The sequence below is a fragment of the Phalacrocorax carbo genome, chromosome 2 (assembly GCF_963921805.1).
Source record: "Phalacrocorax carbo chromosome 2, bPhaCar2.1, whole genome shotgun sequence".
Taxonomy (NCBI): Eukaryota; Metazoa; Chordata; class Aves; order Suliformes; family Phalacrocoracidae; genus Phalacrocorax; species Phalacrocorax carbo.
In genome coordinates this window covers 15,140,209-15,160,246 of record NC_087514.1, presented here as the reverse complement: position 1 = coordinate 15,160,246, position 20,038 = coordinate 15,140,209, and the positions used below count along the sequence as shown (strand labels likewise).

Sequence of the window (20,038 nt, the reverse complement as noted above, 5' to 3'; positions counted from 1 at the left end):
AAGAGTATGATTCTTTGAAAGTACATGAACCCTAGCCACAGAAACTGTACGGGGCAACCAGCCAGCCAGCTAGTGGAGTTATGCAAGAAAGCAACTAGGGTTTCTCATTCACTGCTTCAGCAAAGTGATCCTTGCGTAATTCACAGAAAGATAAGCACAGATGTCAAAAGGCACTTACAACACCCCGTGTGTTTGCCTGGCAGCTATATGGGCAAAAAACCCTACTATAATTTAAAGCTCATAACAGACTATGATGAGCCAAAAGCTGTGTCATCTTCCAAGAACTACTGAGTCGTCTTTATGCATAAAGCTCCAGCCATTCTCATACTGTAACATGCAACATGTGTCAAAAGATCAAAGCAAGAAAAAGAATATATACTAAACCAGAAAGGAGTGCACGATTCATAAGCAAAGGCTACTCCTCTCCTGTTCACTCTATATATATATGTGCCAGCTTGGTTTTCCTTGCTCAATTTTTAGCTAACTAAGAATATTAAAAATTGCCTATATTTTATAAATGAAAATTCAGAGGCATATGGGGAAGAACAACCCAAAACAGGATTTTCTTTGAGCTAAAGCATTCTGGGTTTCTGTGGATTTGTTTTGCAACACAATATGCTGCCGGCACTTTGATGGCCACCTTGACATACCCTTCCAAATGTTCTCATGCATTCACCCACTCTGCCAATACGGCCATTTTTCATTCCATTCACCCTTTGCATCCACTCAGCCTCTCGTTCCCTAACATCCCGTAGTTACATATTCCTTCCTCCCATATTCCCTGCTTCCTGCTTGGAATAGGCTTGCACCTCATTAAAAGAGTTTATCAGATCGCACACTTGAGCTAATCAGTCAAAAACCACACAGCTGCTTGAGGAAACCAGTCTAGGTTTCTACCCTCTATCCAACTACTCTTTCTCCCAAATTTTAAAACAATTTTGTGTTCTGAGCCACATCTCCCTGCAGCAAACGTAATTGAATCTCACCAGGAGTTCAAAACTCCTCTTGCTCACGGGATACAGGAGTGGGATTGCCCCATCTGTCAGCATCCCAGGTGTCTCATTTCCTCAGGTAAAAAAGGCTGAAAATCAGGATGGAAACAAAAGCAAGAGTTTACCTTGCCACATGCCATTTGCGATCCACCAGTAAATGGACATCCTCAATTCTTCGGTTGTAAGCATAGTGCAAGCGTTTAGGCAGGTGCTGTTTCAAGTAAGGCTTGAAGTGCTGGTCTGGCTTTCTACACTGAAAATTAAATGGTTACAAACACACTGCTGTCAGTTAGCTTAGATGCGCGTAAAACCTTGAACTACAGAAATCAAACTGTTAAGGTCATTATTGATGAAGCCTTGAAAACAAAGTGTACACCTAGAGTACATGGTCCGGCCCTTTCTGTGCTGTATGTACATAGGACCAGGACCCAGGGAGTCATTCAAAGATGTATTTGTAAAGCTTTATTCTTATGACAGTCTTTTTGAAAGCATCATGCAAAACATCACACACACTTAGCTCACAGATGAAGCATTTTATTCTACCTGTACCAAAGCTTAAGTTTCAGAGGAAAGATGAATGCTTAAAATGTTTTGCCTGCAGATATATTTAAAGCCATCTAGTTACAAAATTTGATTTTTTTAATCAGCTTTTATTTTAAACACTTTTTTCCATTAAAAACAAAGTTATAGTTGAAGGCTATCAAATGCACTTTTTTAGCGTCTTCAAAGTGCTAGTAAAATATTTACCCTAAAAGATTACTTTCCATTTCTGAAGGAACAAATAAATAGACTCAATTCAGGGAGTCAAGACAGTCAGGGAGATTCTGGCTCTGCACTGCCCAAAAAGGTTAGAAAAGCTACTACAGCAGCAAACAGTGGAATTTATGACAAACATTAATCTGTACTCATGAAGGGCACCATTTAACACACTTGTTCATGTTAATGGTTGGTTTTCCTTCCTAAAGAGTGAGAGGAGAATGCTGAATAATGCCCCAAATTAAGATGTGAAGTGAGCAGTGCAGTACAGACAGAGATATCTCCCAGTTCTAAATACTTACTGTAAGGTTGGCAATAATCACTTTAGGGTCATCTGTTAAGCAAAGGGAAAAAAAAGAGAAAAAAATAAAAGATGGACAATTTGCAGAAGAAAACATAAGGTAATAGCATAGTTTTACAGAAGCATTCTTCCTTAAAGGTGGCCGATCTTTACTAAAAGTGCACTGTATATATCAGATATAATATCCTGAATACGAACTAAAGTTTAACTGTATACCCTTTACTTAGTGATATTTTAGTTGCTTAGGTAATGTTGCTCACTGTTTTATGGCTTGGGCCTTAGCTTAATATTTATTCTATTTTCTGAAAACATATAATTTCAAGTCTTTTGACCGCTAGCCCTTAAAACAAAATACCATCCCCCAAACACAAAGACTTTACTTGAAAAATTTTGGAAGCACATTTGAACACAGCAATGCACCTCCTCAGAAGCAGTGAGATAAATATGTAGCATTTTTTGTCTCTTTTAACATTCTACATATTTCATAGGCTACCACAGAGTAAATGAAAAGCCACAGTAAAGTATTCTACTTTGCCCAAAGATACATCTTTGGACTATTAAAAAGACACACAAGGTGTAGAAAGCCCCAAACCAGCAACAGTCCACACTGGTTTCTTCCAGAGTTGGGGGGGTGGGGAGGAAACATTTTTCAGTCCTGAGGGAAAAAAAACAGGCTAAAAGAAAATCTGTTGCTTAACTATTATTGTTTTGGTTGCTGAAGGCATGATCTTGCTGAGCTTGAAATGAGCTCTACTGAATCTCAAAACAGAGGCTACAGGCTTATCCATTGCAAAGGTGTGTCTGCAGGCCTTAAGGTAGTGTTACCAATAGGAAAACGGAGGAGAAATAAAAAAGCTGGTAATTTGCCATTTAAGGGGCAAACCCCAGTTCTACAAATAAGGAATATGCTTCCTTTTCTACATTCAAACTGCTGATTTATAAGCAATTACAAATATTCAAATGAAGCTGTGGACAGAGACCAAAAGAGGAAAATGCTATTGTGGGAACACCAGTAGTATGACTTGGAGGTCAGTCAGACCAGCTGATCTTTTTGGAAGATATTGCCATTCATCCTCCAAAGAAAACTATTTTTTCTCAGCAATTTGGGAATTCAAGGGTTGAAAGATCTTTAAAAAAAAATCTCAGAACTGAAATGTAAGTTTTCAGTAGACTGTGAAGTACAGGAATTCAGTCTTTATGCTAGTCTAGTAAGTTGTGTTTTTAACATGCTATTTTCAAGAGATCTTTACACATTCATCCCATATTCCTACAGCATAAATACCCAGATAAATTAGTTTATAGTAAAATACACACATAAATCAGTGTCTAAGAAAATGTTACCACATTCTTAGGATTTCTGCTACTATTCTGGAAATCTTTAATCTTTAAAGATTTTTTTTTTTTCTGTGAAATCTGTCCTCAACTAAAGTATTATCTGAAGCGTTATGAGGGCTGTGCCAGCTATGTGATCTTCCCCTCTACCAGAAGTTATCACCTTGTAGCATATCTTGCAAAAACATAGGTACTTATGGTTAGTTTATGAGTTCCACAGTTTGCATAGTAGCTTAAACTGCTGGCAAAGCCAGGTTTGCCCTGGTATGCTGAACCAGTGCAGCCACAGTGCTGGCACAAGCCCTGTCCTGGTACTGCTGCCCTGGAGGTGGTAGTCCTCAGCTGTGCAGCAGCGGGGCAGCTGGGTCTGTAATGCTTTAAATCACAGAGTGAGCTTCACTAGAGGACCCCTGCCTGAGCCCTGAGTGTTCTCATTGAAGATCAGCTAATCTCAAACACCAAGTCAGGGGAGTTTCTAACAGTATGGTACAAAAAAAGCAGCAAGTTCTACTGTCAGCAGTGGCCCTGAATGTGTGTTGTACAGCTCCCTTATATCCTTCAACATTTCCAGCCTGTTGCTGCTTAGCAACTCATGCTGCTTCTCATCTGTGCCAAAAGTATGAAGAAGATACTGAATTCAAAATTAACAATTCACTTTTTTTCCATTAGCTCAGCAGAGTTACCAGACCCTTTTTTTATATCCAGTCCGTGCAGTACTGAGCCCCCTTCAGTCTCGTTTTCATTGACAGATGGGAGAAGTGGGTGAATAAAGTCATTACACATATGCTGCCATGCAAAACTAGCTTCAAAGTTCCCACTTCTCCTTGCCATAAAAGGGTGGGTTTCCACCCAGAACATTTCAGCCATCCACTTGACACAGCTCTGCTGTGAGCTACAGACTGGGAAGGGAGTACGCAGCTGGTCTATAGTGGGCTTCCCTCTGAATGTCCCGCCGACACACTGTGAACTTACACCCTTTGTACAACGTCAGCCCAAGGATGGGATGGAGTCTAGTTCTCAGGACAAAAGGGGTACAATGAAACTAACTTACATTTTAGGTTATTGCTAGATCTGGGGCGAATTCGCCCTAAAGATCCAGGCAGCAAAATTATATCTTCTACATTAGACAGATAGTTGCTTAAAAATTCAGTTCTTTCACAAGTAGTGTCTTCCATCCCTGCAGAAGGAAAATGAAAAATCAATCCAGCTTGAAAATAAACATGTTTTCCAAAACAGCACAGAGAGACCCCAAACAGCTTATGCATTCTTTTCTTTTGGATAACTAATCGTATTCTTGCCCTTTCCAGTCATCTAATTCCAACATCAGACGATGGTAGGAGCCAAACTAGGGGTGATTTTAGCACTTGCCTACACAAGAGAAATGCCAGTCTCAATGTTGTAGAAAGTCACCACATATCCCATACATGCACAGACACATCACCAGACTAAGCTCATGGAAAAATCAGTCTGGTTCTAGTTTAGTGTACTACTTTGGGTTTTGTTTGTGGTTTGTTGTTTGTTTGTTGTTTTTTTTTCTAAACAAAGGACTGTAAGAGAAGTTGCACACAAAAGGTATTGTCTGTTGGTGGTCTGTTCTAAGGCAGCTGCAGATAAACAATTCTCTCCTACAGCCATTTGTGTCAGGGAGGAACGTACTGCCAGTTGCAGGTGGTTCTCAGCACAAAACTGCCTCCCCTGAAACCCTTCCTGCCCCTTACCCATCCCTCCCCACAGCCAGAAAGGAGGCCTAATCCATTTTATTGCTAATGTAGCAGTCCTTGTGAGACTTCCATAAACAAAGATCTAAACAGAACAGGACTTTTGGTAGCATTACTAAAAAGTTCTGCAAAACCAGATTTATCTCAAAGACGGTCACTTTTTTCTTTAGCAAAGCTTCATTTTCCTTTTTTTCTTTGCTAGTATTTACTGTTTCTTCTATTGTAAAGCTTCTTCTGATGTCTGAAAGAATGATACCCACCAAACAGTATCTCTGCTTTTGGGTGACTCTCCATCCAACCCTGAAACATCTTTTTACCATTTTCCTCCTTCTGTATTTTGATGACATTTTTCATCCAAGATGGCCACAGACCCTTACAGATATTCCACTCTTCCTCCTAATAGGATAACTTGACCCACTAATTGCCATGGAAGTGCCTTGCTCTAAAGTTATACTCCTCTCCTTGTGAAAAGGGGAACAGTGTTAGAAAATTGTTTCCTTCCTTAAAAACTGCCAAAAATATTACAGGATTACCCTAGGCACACTATAGCCTTGCAATACATGCCAGGAGAGATGCACTTGGATGTGATATCAAAAATGCCAAGCTTTGAAAAAAATCTAAGTGGAGATGTAAATACCCAGATCACTGAAAGAGAAGTGTTCTCTCATGACAATTAACAGGCAAGCTGAGTGGCCAGTCTACACTGACTGGCTGGTTTGGGGGATTTAAACTACTGGAAAAATCAGCACAAAAATATCTTAAATGGAACTTTCATTTCAGCCACCTGTTGTATGTACAGCTACATTGCTCAAGCATTTATATACTGATAAAGAATATTTATTTTACCATGATCACCAACAAAGATGACATTGACACATCGATGCAGTTTCAACTGCTTCAGTCCATCCATTAGCTGTCCTACTGTCTTGTCAATCTCTCTCAGGGGATTCACCATCATCTGTATAAATATGCAGAAAGGAAAAAAGTTAATTTTGTCATTGCAATGTTCCCCCTTGTTCTACAAATGGAGGTCCTTTGGCAAAACTCTGATAGAATAACCATCCAGGTCAAGAGGCAAAGCCTTGGCTGAGCTGTTACACCTACAGGTGTTGTACCGTTCCCTCTCCTATATCCACACTGTGATTTCGTCATGAGAAAGCCCTGCTGAGATGCTGACACAAGACAGCAAAAGATCTATATGGTTGATCCTAGGCCTCCCATGGACACATGCACGTTTGGTAAAACAAAGCGTAGATATTAAAGAAGCGCATGTGACTTCGGAGTTTAGTTTGTTTCTTATAGATAAATAGCAGTACTTTTAAAAGGCTTTTTTATGTGAATTGTTTAGTCAAAACTTGAACATGAAATGAAGCTTTGGACTTGGGATTCGTATGCCAAGTCACCTAATGAAATACACTTCAAAGAGCATCTGATACCAGGATGACAACATGTGGGTCACTTGAGCAGCACATGGGGCTTAGAGGGAGTATTTTTCAGCTTCAAAGCCAAGAGTTTCCAACATCTCAGATGACAATTTTGGGAAAATTGTCAGCAGGTCCCAGAAGACATGGATACAGTACTGTGATTTCTTCTTTTAAGTTTCCTTTTCGTCAAGAAATACTACAGAAAATACCAAGATATGTTCACAGGATTTTGTTTTCAGCTATAACAAAAGGAAGCATTTTTACCAGGTGGCACAGAGAAGGGAAACATTAAAGTAAGATTTTAGGCAGAGGACTCGGATTTTGTTTTAGTTTTGAGAAAAAAAACATCTCTTGTCACTATATGCCAACTTCCTCCTTGCTTGTCTGTTTGATTTGGCTGGTCTAAGCATCTGCAACAAAACAGCCTCCCAGTGACAAACAGAATGCTAAGGAATTTTGGATGAGAAAAAACTAGATTTTGGCAGAATTTTTCTGAGAAGAAAAAATAAACATCATGTTAATGTGACCCAGAAATAGATGGTTCAGAAATTCTCCCTCTGCCTGAGTCATTAATGGATGGATGTTAAATGAGTCTGACAGGTTATGAGACAGGGAATGTCGTCTCCCATGTGGCACTATAAATACACGGAGAAGCAGTTCTTGAGAGATTGAATCACGGTGGGTAACAGAAGGAACAGTTTCTGCAACATATGGAAGTGGTTCAGGCAAATGGTAAAATTTTGAAATCCTTTAATTCAGGAAAGCCTAAGTAGTCAGTTTAGTTAAAACTTTGAAACATTTTGAGTTTGTAAAAAAGAAAATTGTCTGTTTCAGCATTCTTCCACTCTCAAATACAAAGAATTTCTTCAACAAATGGGAATTCCATTTTTATTAAACTCTATATGTGTAACATTAATCCTATAAGGAAATACAACTTTTACTCCTAATCCAAAGCTCATTCAAGGAAGCTGGAAATCCAGATGGATTTCCCATTAATGTTTACTTTTGTCAGCAGGCTTGAGGCTTCTTAAAAAATAATAAAAAAGCAACAATACTTCCAGACATTTCAAGGATTCATGAGTGATGGTAATTTTGTTTACCTCTTCACCAATTTAATTTGTGAACCTGCAGAGACATTTCTGAAACTGTAAGAAAGTAATATAAATAAAGAAATCTGTCTTTAAAAGAATCAAACTCAGAAAACCACACACAAAAACCCCAAACTTTCAACTTTGCACTTTTCACTACCTGTGTTCAGTGCAGCTCTTAAAAGGCCCTCACCAGTATTTCCTCATCTCATTGCATTCTGTCTCTTCAGTTTTTCAGTTCAGCTATCTTATCTTATTCTATACAACACTCAAGCTTTTCCCCAAATGGTCTTTGCAGTCTAAGGCTGGCCATAGGTGACATATTGAGGCAAGGATTTTTTGTATGGACATGCTGCTCTTACAGCTCATGTTCTTTCCCAGATGTAACTTCCAAAAAAGGTATTGGTAAACAAGTAAATCTCTTGCATATACCTTTCTTCACCTAGACCAGTCACCAAGACATCAGAAGGCTATACAGAAACATTTTATCTTTCAAGATATATGGATCTCTAAGACGGTACTACAAGAAAGAGTTGGAACTATTGTGAAAGCACTGGATATGGGATCTGAGATCCCATATCAGATCACAGACCACAGCTGGATTCTCTCCTGAGATTTCCCTTAGAAGAAGCTTGTTTAGAAGGAAGAAGGAATTTCACTTTATGCTCTTTTTATTTTTGTTGGTTTTTAATTGGTAGGATCCAGTCTGTATTATATTCCATTGCTCTCAACCAGCACCAAAAGTGCAGATATGATGGGAACTATTGTGTAATACTAGGATGCTTTTTTCTGAAATAACAGTGATAAATTTCCGTAGGAAGAGTTCTTTTGGGGTAAGTTTGGATGACCCTTCCATGCAGACAAAGACGTTAAAAAAAAGAAAAAAGAAAGAAGAGTCACCTACGCTCACATCAGCAGGAATGTTATAAGTTATCTACTATACTTCATGGCAGAAGGGTATAACTTGGAATGGCAAACTAATGAGTAATAGCAATACCATCCAAGTAGTTATCAGTCGTCCTCTCAGGTAAATCTGTGTTAAATGTTCTCTGGAAAATTCCTGTTTTCTTATACCTGAAACTCTTTTTTGCATGTCCCTGTCTGCCATGTCGTTACACTTAAAGAATTGGCCTCAAAATAAGTGTTTTAATTTGAATCATGCACCAAGTCAAAAAACATCCCCACCAAAAAAGCTATTAAGAAGAGTTTTTATAGCCTTTTGTAGGATACAATGTATCATCAAGGCTTTTGTTTAAAGCTTATAAGAAAAACCTTTAGGTTGTTTATTTGAAGAGTTTTTTAATTATTTAGTGACGTTTCTGAAACAAAAATAATACTGACGTGGTCTATAACCCCTCCCAGTGTCTTAGTGCCAGGTGGAGAAAGACAGTACACTAAGGAATACTATTTTCCTCCACTTGCACCTTTTCCTAGTAAAGTAATTTCTATTTGACCTTTTTCTTGTGAAAACAGACTGTACCACTTCAACTGCAAATACAGCACTCAGAAATCATGTAATCAAGAATCCTCTACTCTCCAAAGTCACAAACTAGCTTTAAAATATGTAATTTTTTTTACAACAACTTTTTAAAGTTCTTGCCCTTTTAGATTCTATGAGTCATATTTTCAGGACTTTTCCACAACCACGATGACTAGATGCAGAGTCTCAAATAATCACCAGGCTCCCAAGAGCTGGGGAGTTAAGGAGGCTACAAGATATTGCAGAATTTGTAATAGCTCAGAAAGGTTAGCAACACTGGTAGTGTCTTCCCAGGGATTTATCTGACATTGCCTCCAGCTGATGGCTACATTTAAAAATATAAAGAGATTATAAAGATGACTTTCCCTAATGCAAGCAGAGTCTGAAACCAGAAAAACATAGCTCCCAGAAGACTTGGTCTGGTTTGGCTGCTTTCCTGTGGGTCCTTCAGTACATTTACAGAAGTTTTGTCTGCAAAATCCCAACCTGAAGCACGGAGTGAACTCCCGAGTTGAAAAAAATAAAGCTAGAGTAGTGCCTAAAAAGTGGCACTTCCATCATAAAATTTTGGAACATATATAAACTTACTTTCTTCCGACGAGCTTCCGCAGAATATTGATCCACTCTATGTACTTTTCTTCTTTTCTTTGGAGCTGCAACTGGTCTTTCCTGTCTCCTCTTAGGAGGAAGCTTTCTCTTAGGTCTCTTGTGCGGAGTAAGAGGGGAGCCATAACTACTCTCCTGTACTGGCGGGGAGAGATGTCTGGACTCAGAAAAAAAAGCATCTCTCGACTCATATCAGATAGTAAAGTACCTGTGCCAGCTAATTCTGAAGCATAAATACTGTGGCCTTTTCAAAAATATAGGCATTTGGACAATTTAGGATGTCCCTCTTTAAGGAGGAATCCACCAAATTATACTGAAAGCAGAACAGCAGTTACGAGAGCAGACAGAATAAAAGCAGAGGAAATTGCTGTTTCAGAAGATAGGTGGGGCTTCTGGTTTTGAAAAGATATTATTATGTGGGGGGTTTTATTGATCAAAAATTGATCCATTAATATTATCAAAATTTAAGTAAACAACTTCAATTTACATAAAATTAATGGCATACAGTTTAATGAGTGTCTGGGGTAGAGTGCTGGTGGAAAAGCAACATCGCGCTTGGATGATGGTTCACATATGAGTACTAGGGCCAGTCCAGTCCAAATGGCTTTCTTCAAGGTTTCCTACACCCACTTTTTGGATGAATCAGTGACACTAGGTACCCTCATCAGCATCATCAGCAGGCACCACCGTTGTGTGCCAGGTCACGCACCCCACCAAAATCACCAGAACCCTACTAGCCACTATTTGGGGACTGCAGGTCTGCAGGACAGCACTACAAAGGTGAGACTCGATTAGCACGGAGCTTGTATCCCTCAAATCAGCTAGGCAGGGCATATTTATTAGTGGCAGCACATCAGAAAGCTGCACTGCTACCTGCCTTATTACCAGCTTTACGGGCAATTTGAGGATTTAATTTCCTAGCACTGTCACTATTATTGTTCATAAATGCACATAAATGCATAAATGCACAAATACTACCTGAGATAGGCTTAAAAAGGGGAAAAAATATTTTAAGACATGACTGGAAAAACTACTATGCCACTAATCGACTTGATCATCACTTTAAACTGTACCTCTCTCACTGACTTTAACACAAGTTCCAGGCTCTTGGCACTGCTCAAGGTTGTGTGTGAAGTGCTGATAGACAATGCCTACCAGGAGATACTAACTATGATATGCTGCGTATAACAGAGCACGCTGAGTGGGCTTGAGAAGAGTCGGATATTTATGATGATATTTAACGCCTGTGTACTGAGGCAGCTTCTCACAGTTGTTCAGTTACAGAGCTATGTAAACAGGGAAGGGAAGGAAGGGGATGTTACCATCTGCCATGCTGTTTCATTGCTTCCAAGGCAAGCAGCTGGAAAGGAGATTCTAGTCCAGTCTCATTCGTCTCTCTCCAGAAAGGCATTTTAATAAAGCAGCACCAGAGTTTTCTGTTTTTAAAATGCTTCAAGCTTTGTGCAGTCCTGATGAGAGGAGCGGCAGGGAAAGGAAGGATTCTTGGTTTACTGTCTCTGAATTGGCTCAGACAGAGCTCCACAATGCAAGAAACACGCGAGCGCAGGAGACCCGGGTCTGAACACTGAAAATGGCCGTCTCAAGACAGATGTTAGAGGAGCAGCAGGAACGGCTTAGCAGTGCCAGATTTTGATGTGTTTTAGAGCTCTTATGGTAGCATATTTCTAGATATTTTTTTTTAAAGATAGCTTGGAGGAAAAAAAAAAAAAAGCCAAGTTCTTATTAACCAGCCAAATCTTAGTCTTGCTTGAGAAGAGTCAGAACAGAGTTATGAAGGAGGGAAACTAATCCCTCCTAGCTTACAGAAGGGAACTGTAACATCACAGGTGTAAACTAGCCAGCCAAAGCTCTGCTTCTTGACCTGGATGGACCAACCTACCAGAGTTCAACTGCAGAAGCACAGAGGAAAAGAAAAAAATATGCAGAAGTAAATCAAGAGCAAGCACGTATTTGATAACTCCCATAACTACTCCTGGAAACATAATGGAACCTACTAAAATATTTCCTGAGAAGTTTATTCATGTCCCATTAAAAAAAAAAAGCCAGAAAAAAAAAACCCCAAAACCTAGACAACTAACTCATTTACACTGAAATTCATGATGTTAAAGCACATGCAAAATTACAATAGTGGACATTGGCCATAACCTGTATTTCATTTGTTCCAACAACACCAGCAGTTCACCAATATAGTTTAAGTGCATCTAAGTCCCTTTATTTCTAGCATTTAAGATACTCTGCACATAGGCTGTTGTGTATGTCCTGTGAAGCTCTGAAAATTATCAGTCATGGATGCCATTAGACCTCAAAGGTAATACATTTAGAGCACTAAGTGGCATAAGAAGGTCTAGTAAAAACCCACTTTACCCTAATGGACATTTGTAGGATTTGGAGGTTTTGAAGATGTATACCTCAAGCTACAAAATGCAGCAAGAAAAACTCAGCATAAAATGTTCACTCTTCAAAAGAAGTAGTAAAAGGACCATCTTAAATATAACACAGAATTGTTAAGAGCTTGTTTTCAAACATTATTTTTTGGCTGATGGGCCTTTGCATGAAGAAAAATGAAGTGGTCAGAACTACTCCAACCGTCTAACTGCTGCCAGCTGTATACAAGAAAAGAATTATTTCAAAGGAAGGTCATGCTTTCTGTCTCAAGGAAGCAGCTGAAAGGGATCCCTATGAGGACTTTCTTTCCATCTGATTTACGTAAATTTCGTAGCTCTTAAAACTTATATTGAAAACCGTGTCAAGAGGAACAATATAAAATACTTCCTAGCTTTTCTGTCCTGAAACCAGACCCCTAGCAAATCTCAGCATCTGTATACTTACACAGCTGTATTCATTTATTTAAATTTCAATTCACAAAGTTATGGCCACTGTTTGAACTACAAATCCATACATGCTCATTTGCTAACTCATCTGTTCTCAATTTGCTAAAAATCAATTTCATGCTCGTCTTGTGTTTAACATAAATAGTACAAATCAATTTATTTGTAAAATTTTCATAAGCTATTAATTCACACTCATTAAGAGCCTAAGCAAGCTTTGCCTTGCAATTAGAGGTCAACCCTCCAATAACTGTCCAGAAGAACCCTGAAAAATAAGAGCCTTTGGGGGCTTTTTGCTTTTATAATGACTGTTCCTACAGTGATACAATCATGCTTCACTTTTTAGACACTTATAATTAACCTGAAAGTAGATTACCACAGCTAAATGGGTTTGTTACAGACTAAAATTTAAAGAACAAATTCAACGTCATCATCTTCATATTCTCCTTTGAGTCCATGGAAGGAGCCCCACAACTCTGTTCAGAAGGAAGTGGTTGACTACAGATAAATAAAATCAGAGTTGTCAGTCATAAGCCACACATATTTGTAACACTTCAACAAAAGGAACTATAAAGCATCACTGAGTAATATATCCTTGAATCAGAGAGCTCCCATTACCCATACCAGGAGTCAGACATATCTCCTGTTCTGAGCCAAATGACAACATGGAGACATATCAACGCCTGTCAATTTAGCAAGAGTGTTGGCAGATTTTAACCACCGCTTATCCAGAAAAAGGACTACTTCTTCCTATCCAGTATGATGTTTCAGTGCTGGTTTGGAATAATTCCTCACACCTGCTTCTCCGGGACCGTGGCTCAGGCTGCTTTAACAGAGATGCTTCCCACAACAAGTTCATAGCCATTGAAACTTATTTAAATAGCCCAAATAATTCAAGCACATTTTAAAAAATATTAGCGTTGCTTCTCTTTGCTCTCTCCTCCACTAGAGAACAGCTACCAGATGTATACCAAACAAGCAAGAAACTACTGCTGGGTACCCGGCTGCTCCAGATTTTTATCACGCTCCAAAGGGTAGGTATCTGATACACTCTTCAGTTTTCAAAGATTTGCAAACATTTGTTTACCCTTTAAAAAGCAAATATAAGAACTCCTAAAGTCTTGTGATGGCAATCTGCAGCATACATTTGCACTGAAAGTAGGGGACCTTTGCCAGATGTTAGAGATCATCAGAGATGCCAGATCCCAGACACCTGAAGTAGGAGGATATTTGGGTACAGAATTTGCTTTCCCTCCCCACAAATCCCATAGTCTTTAATTTCTTGTCACCTGGGCAGTGTTGGCAGGGAAGCAGTACTCAGTCCCAGCCAGCTGCCCAAAGCTCAAACAAGGGGTTAACTACTGTAGTGTTTTGCGCATAATTTTTCATTAAAATACCTTACAGTGCTTCAAAATTTTTTCCAAACTCAGCAGTCTGGTCCTGAGGGAACAGTACTGGCAAAGCTTTCTGAACCCCTGTAGGGCCTATATGAAACTGAAAATAGCAGCTTTTTACAGTTCATGACAGACTGAAATTATTACTTTGGCTACTGCAGGCTGTCAGCTTTAAAGAAAGCTTTTTCTCCTCTGCATTTTTCCTCAGTATTTTCTGTATTATATTTTTATTACTTTTAAGAAGGATAAATTGTTTGAGGAAAGCTAAATTATGCTGTTGCACCCAAATATACTGTCTTTGCCAAATAAATCTTTCCATTTGCATTATCATATCACACAAAGAAATAGCCTCCTGAAAGACACAGGCAGTTCCTTCACTCTGAAATGGATCTCACCTGAAAAATCCTTAAGACAATAATTTTTACTTTCTCTGGCAGCAGGGAAGCATTTTGCAGAAATGGGTGAAAAAAAGTTCCTAAAAATGTTAGCCCTGAGCAGTGGCAATCATTCCAAAAACGTATTTGAGCCACGTGCTTTTTCTGCAGAAGGAAATCTATACTAACCTCTGAGTTGAAAGGACCATATCTGTGGCCGGCAGCATCTGGTTGTTCAGAGTAGAAAGCATAAACATAAGGCCTGAAAGAAAGAAAGCTCTTGTTCAGGATAGCTTTCCTTCAACAACAAAGACCCCACGCCTGTTAGGTCAAGTCAAATCAAGTCAACCTTCCAATGACAGTTGGCTTTATGGAAAAATAACTGTTTCTCAATCATGTTTCCGTGGTATGATTAAGCAATTAGTTGTTCTACAGTTTTATTAAATTCAAGAACACATGCAGGGAGGCACATGGGGTACCATCTGAGGACACACACTCAGAAATTTCTAAGTCTTGTAGGAGAGATCACAACAGCAGCTCCTCTGAGCTTTGCAGCCAGCAGCATGTGGGAACTTGCATACTAAAAAATACTCATAATTAAAATCTTAACATTTTCTCAGTCCTCAGGGTCCAGTTCTGCAACAGCCATTGCCTGTAAGGTTGTTAAACCATATTAGACTCAGTAGGATAAGAACAATCCAAGTTAATCCATGTAACTAAATGTTTCTTGAAAAGAAATAAATTCATACCACACATTTATTGAGGAGAATCAAAATGCTGATTGTTAAAAGCTGAGATCAGAAAACAAAACAAACAAAAAACCCCAAACACAAACCCCCAACAAATCCCTAAATCAGTGATAGCGTGTAACAGACAAAACAATTTTTAGAACTAAACTTCCCCTTGCTCTTCCAGATACTCTTAGGGAGAAGACAATCTAGCAGTTATCCAACAGCAGATGACAAGTGAATTACCTTTCATTGTCTGGAAGTGTTAGCCACTGCAGTATTGTTAATATTCTGCGCTCATGGGGGATGACACTGGACCACAGAATACAAAAACATATGTTGTTATCATAGAATACAAAAAGGATCAACACAGCCTTGCTATGAACTGATTCTAACATGATCAAAACAATCATAACTTCATTTCCTTTTAGTATGCCATATCTTCTTTCCTGCTTGATACTGATTCTTATTTTGCAAACAGAATCACTTCTGATCTCCTGGATGTCCACATACTCCAAAGGAAAGATGATTATAAGTTTGTAACTGGAGTCAGAACTCAAGGCAGTAAATCTAACTGTTCTAAATAGGAGTGAATAAAGATCCATTCTGGTAGCTTTAACCCAAATGAACCTTTTTTATGGACAATAAAAGCATAAAAAGCAGCTGCCATTGGATAGCTGGCATGAGTAAAAACCATTAGATGGCTCACATCAGTATGGATTTAAACAACCATCCTGCTCTGGTAGTCTTGAAGGTACTGCAAAAGTTCCCATTGACTTAATTGTAACCAAGCTGAGGGCTAGGGTGGTGTTAATCAAAACAGAGCCATCTGAAACACTGGGCCATCAGTATGGTGACTTGCTCGACTTCTCACTCTGCAGAACAGACTCATCCTGCTTCACTGTTTGTATCCTGAGACTTCTCACTTGGCTGTTGAGGCCAAGTTCATGCTATGAGAATGATTAACTTTATAAACAGCTGTTAAACTTCCAAATATCTCATCTTAGGAAAGCTCTGCAGGTCAGTGACCACACAGTTATTTTAATAAAATAGCTTAGTCAGTCCAGATTCCATTAGACCAATAGCAGAATCCCAGGGCAGGAATCAAATACAACTGTCTTGCATTCACCATGCTGAATTGAATTCAGCACTCTTTGGAAACATCTGACAGAGAAATAGAGATGCCAACAGCCATTTTGAAATAAGTTCATTTTCAATGCCTTGGAGAGTAACAGTGGTCCTCCGTCTCCAAGTCCATAGAGAACTTTCAGTTGTAAAACAACCACAAAAATGAGAATTTATATTAAAATTTGCAAGCAAGGCAATATCATAAAGCAAAATAATAATCTTGGATATTGCCTAGTTTTGAAGATTTTATTAATATGAAAAATGTGAATATGAAAAAAGCCAGGTTATTTCAGTTAGGTCATTTGTGAGTAAGATGTTTCTAACACTTGTTTTTTCCCAAAAGGGTTTACCTGAATTCTCCCAAAAAACCATCCTGTGTCACAAATCAAATACTACAGTTTTAAGGCATATAAATTTCATTCATATATAAAGTGTCTGTCTCACTCCCTTACTGTTCCCATTCATATGACGTACCTTTGGTTAGCTCCCATAACATTTTATATCGCCAAGCATGCATTGGCCAGGGCGTTTATGGTGACCATGTTGTTGTAGGGCTTAGAAATCACATTAATCTTTGTTTTGTAGAGCACCAGACTGGAGGTCTGTCAAATAATCGTCTTGCAAGCCTAAACCTATCATGAGCTTTGTATGTAGTACATTTTACTTTTGAGTTATATATATATTTTTAATACATTTATTTACTGTTTTAAAAATATTATGTATACTATTTAGTATTTAGAGTAGCAAAGAGCATGATTCATAATGGAATCACAAAAAATAGGCAAACCCGCTTAGTACTTCAGTCTTGACAGTTTGCCCATTTTCTTTTCTCCTGCAATCCTGTGACTAAAATGAATTAGAGAGATTGATCCATATGAATTACTCAGAACTCAGAAACTATCAAAATTAATTCATTTTCAGTTAGGAAGATACATCTTAGTTGGGACAAGGGAAAATAATTTTGAATCGTTAAACGAGAGAACAGCAAATATCCTCAAGGCTGTCTTTTAGGAAAGGGAAACTGGATATCTTACTCAAAGGTCAGACTGGATTGTAAAATGAGTCAGTCAGGCTTTTGAGTCAATTAGGCTGTTGATGTCAGATGACATAAGAGGACAATTAAAGAGTCTTCCACAAACACTCAGAGGACTAGGAAACGTTAGCAATACTAAGGAGGCAAAACAACACACCATGAAATGAAAGAAAGTGATTTTTTACATAGCCATACATCTTTTCTTCAGAAAACTGCTAAAAATCAGTGTAGGAACTTAAAGCAGCAATCTGTAGAATTAGCTTTAGTTATCAGAAACATTGCACAAATGAAACAAGGGCGGGGTTACAGGCATGATTTCCTAGCCACTGAACACTTAGAGGAAGGAAAATGACTTAATAAACACTTTAATCAAATTAATTCTGAATTATTGGTTACAGATCTTCAGAAAACAGAGGGCACTTACACAGACCAGAAGAACGTGCCAGCTTTCACCCCTTGCTTGGCTGCAGTAATCCAAATCTAATGAGGAAAATATAAGAGGATTAGAAAGTGTTCAGATCTTTAATGACCCTCTGAAATCAAAAGAAAATGTTTTCAAGACACATTCTTCTACCCTGAGAAGTGAAAATTGCAGTCTTCCGCCTGTGTCCCTAACTCGAACACGTGGAGAGAAAAACCTATATCAATTCTGTGGCAGCGGATCAGCTGCTGTGCTGTAGACTTTCTCCCCTAAATCTCTGTGCTGCTTTTAAGGCAAAGCATTAAGATTCATGGCCAGGAATTTCTCCAGTATTCCATTTAATTTTCAAAAAACCTGAGACTCTTAGTGTTCAAATTTAGGAGGGTACTCAGCAAAGAACACGGCTTAACGCTAATCAGTGCATAAATGTCCCTCTTTCCCTGTATTCTACCCCAGTAGCCATCAACAGAAAACACATTAGGAAAGAGTACCCAAAAAAGGGTGAAGATGGGTGAGCAGGCGTATGAAGAAAACAGGGAGGGACACCTTCCTCCATAGACGTCTAAGAACTTTTTGAGCTCACCTGAAGCGATTGATGGAAATAACAGAAACAATCTCCATGAATTTTTCAAATCTTTTTCCAGTCCTTCAAATCCCATATATTTTTTCTGGCTATAAATCAGTTTGTAGCAGCAAGAGCCACAATGCAGTCACACACTGCATGAGTGTATTTTTTCTTTTTGCTTGGTTTAAACCTGCCAGTTTCACTACAAATCATGCCTCTCCCAGGCTGACCCAAGTTCTACACTGTCAGTCAATGTAGGATAGACAAAAAAAGTTAGCTGATGCCTTCTCAGCCTTGCCCATTGAAAACAGCTGAAATTAAGAAGGGAATAAGGATTATTGTTCCATTTCCTCTGTGTTGGTTAGTGTCATAGACTTAAAGTTAATTAATCCTAGATGTCCCAGTACTGAGCAGGTAAATGCAATGCATTACATACACTGTATGGCTGGTCACACCTGTTCAGGTCATTTATAGTTTGCTGCATTAGGTGTTGCGAGGTCAGTACCATTTGTGAGCTTATGTAATTTATTTGCCATATATAAATACGTTGGTTTTAACTGTTAATATGTTAGAATTATATAGTCAGCTGTTTAACTACGTCAGATATGCACCCCTGATTTGCATATGGGACAAGCCTTACTGTATTGCAAGCTATATAAAGGCCATATTTCTGAATTAATTTGCTTAAGCAGAGGGGAGGGGAATAACTATTAAAAGAAAAAAATCAAAGATTAACCACTCTGTCTTCATACCATGTCACAGAAAGTAGAGAATATCTAACTTTTCCAAAGCAGAAACACCTGTTCTCATATGGACCCACAGATTCAACCCTAATACACTGGCAAATATCCCAAGAAATAATATACATGCTTGTAAGTTGAATTACTGTCATTTTTATATCCTCTGTATTGAATGGCTACAATTCTTATTTATTTATGGATAAAAACAGGCTAAGCAATACTTTATGTGGCAGTGCCATATGGAACATGGAAGTCCCAAGTTCTCCCTTCTAACTGCTAGACACATTTGCACACAGATACTACATACATAGTTATTCAAGATAGCTGTTTAGCTGTTGAACTGTCTTTGAAAACCTGCACAGAAAGCAGGGCATCTCCCTACTTTTAATCTTCCATGAATAAATAAGAGCCCATAACTTTGCAAAGGCTGCCCTGGATTAGTTGCACTATGAAAAGTTGGGCAGCAATACATCTCAGGTCAGGGCTGCTGGGAGGGACAGCTCTGAAGTCCAGCCCTCGGACCAAGCTGTGCAAACATGCTCCCACTTGCCAACCAGGGAAGGAGATTCCTGTCAGAAGCAGAGGAAGCGCATATACACACACTGCAGCAAAGGGTTGGTAATGCATGAATGGGAAATCCCTTCCGCGCCCAGGCAAAGGTAGGAAGGGGGAAATCACAGCATTTCCCAGGTAAAGAAACATGTACAAGATTGGTGCAAATATGCAGAATTAATACCACAGCGGTGCCAAATGTTATACTGCACTATTTGCAATTTGTCGCGCTAACGAGGTAAAATGTGGAGTAGCCACTTCCACACTCCTCACTCTTTAACAAGACACAAATGGTCTCACAGCCTTGACAACTAAGCATTGCCTTCTAGCCCAGAGAGAATATTTTGGTACAACAAACCTATTAAATAATTAGACAGTCTCAGAGAGCCCTGTTGCTTGTTCATGGCTCAAGCTAGATGAAAAGAAATACTTATTAAAAGGCAATTATAGACATGCCCTCTTCTGCTTCCCCCACCAATCAACAAAGTGACTGCAAAATATGTGCAGGACAAAAAGGCAGATGACAGCTTTCTGCAGAGCCTGGGCTCCTCAAATGT

At 38.9% G+C, this 20,038-nt stretch overlaps 1 protein-coding gene across 5 annotated transcripts in view; it reads right to left on the bottom strand.

The window, feature by feature from the left end:
* Positions 1-20,038, bottom strand: part of ENPP2 (ectonucleotide pyrophosphatase/phosphodiesterase 2) — a 54,226-nt gene that overhangs the window by 15,569 nt on the left and 18,619 nt on the right. For 4 of the 5 annotated variants that reach the window (XM_064442182.1, XM_064442184.1, XM_064442183.1 and 1 more), the window contains 7 exons: positions 17,628-17,683; positions 15,289-15,354; positions 14,504-14,576; positions 5,946-6,057; positions 4,433-4,558; positions 2,051-2,082; positions 1,118-1,245 (listed from right to left, as the gene is read on the bottom strand). In XM_064442182.1, the coding sequence (XP_064298252.1) occupies positions 1,118-1,245; positions 2,051-2,082; positions 4,433-4,558; positions 5,946-6,057; positions 14,504-14,576; positions 15,289-15,354; positions 17,628-17,683 (593 nt within the window). Of the gene's footprint in view, positions 1-1,117; positions 1,246-2,050; positions 2,083-4,432; positions 4,559-5,945; positions 6,058-9,679; positions 9,838-11,597; positions 11,608-14,503; positions 14,577-15,288; positions 15,355-17,627; positions 17,684-20,038 lie in introns of all 5 variants that reach the window. The other variant, XM_064442186.1, reaches the window with a different exon arrangement.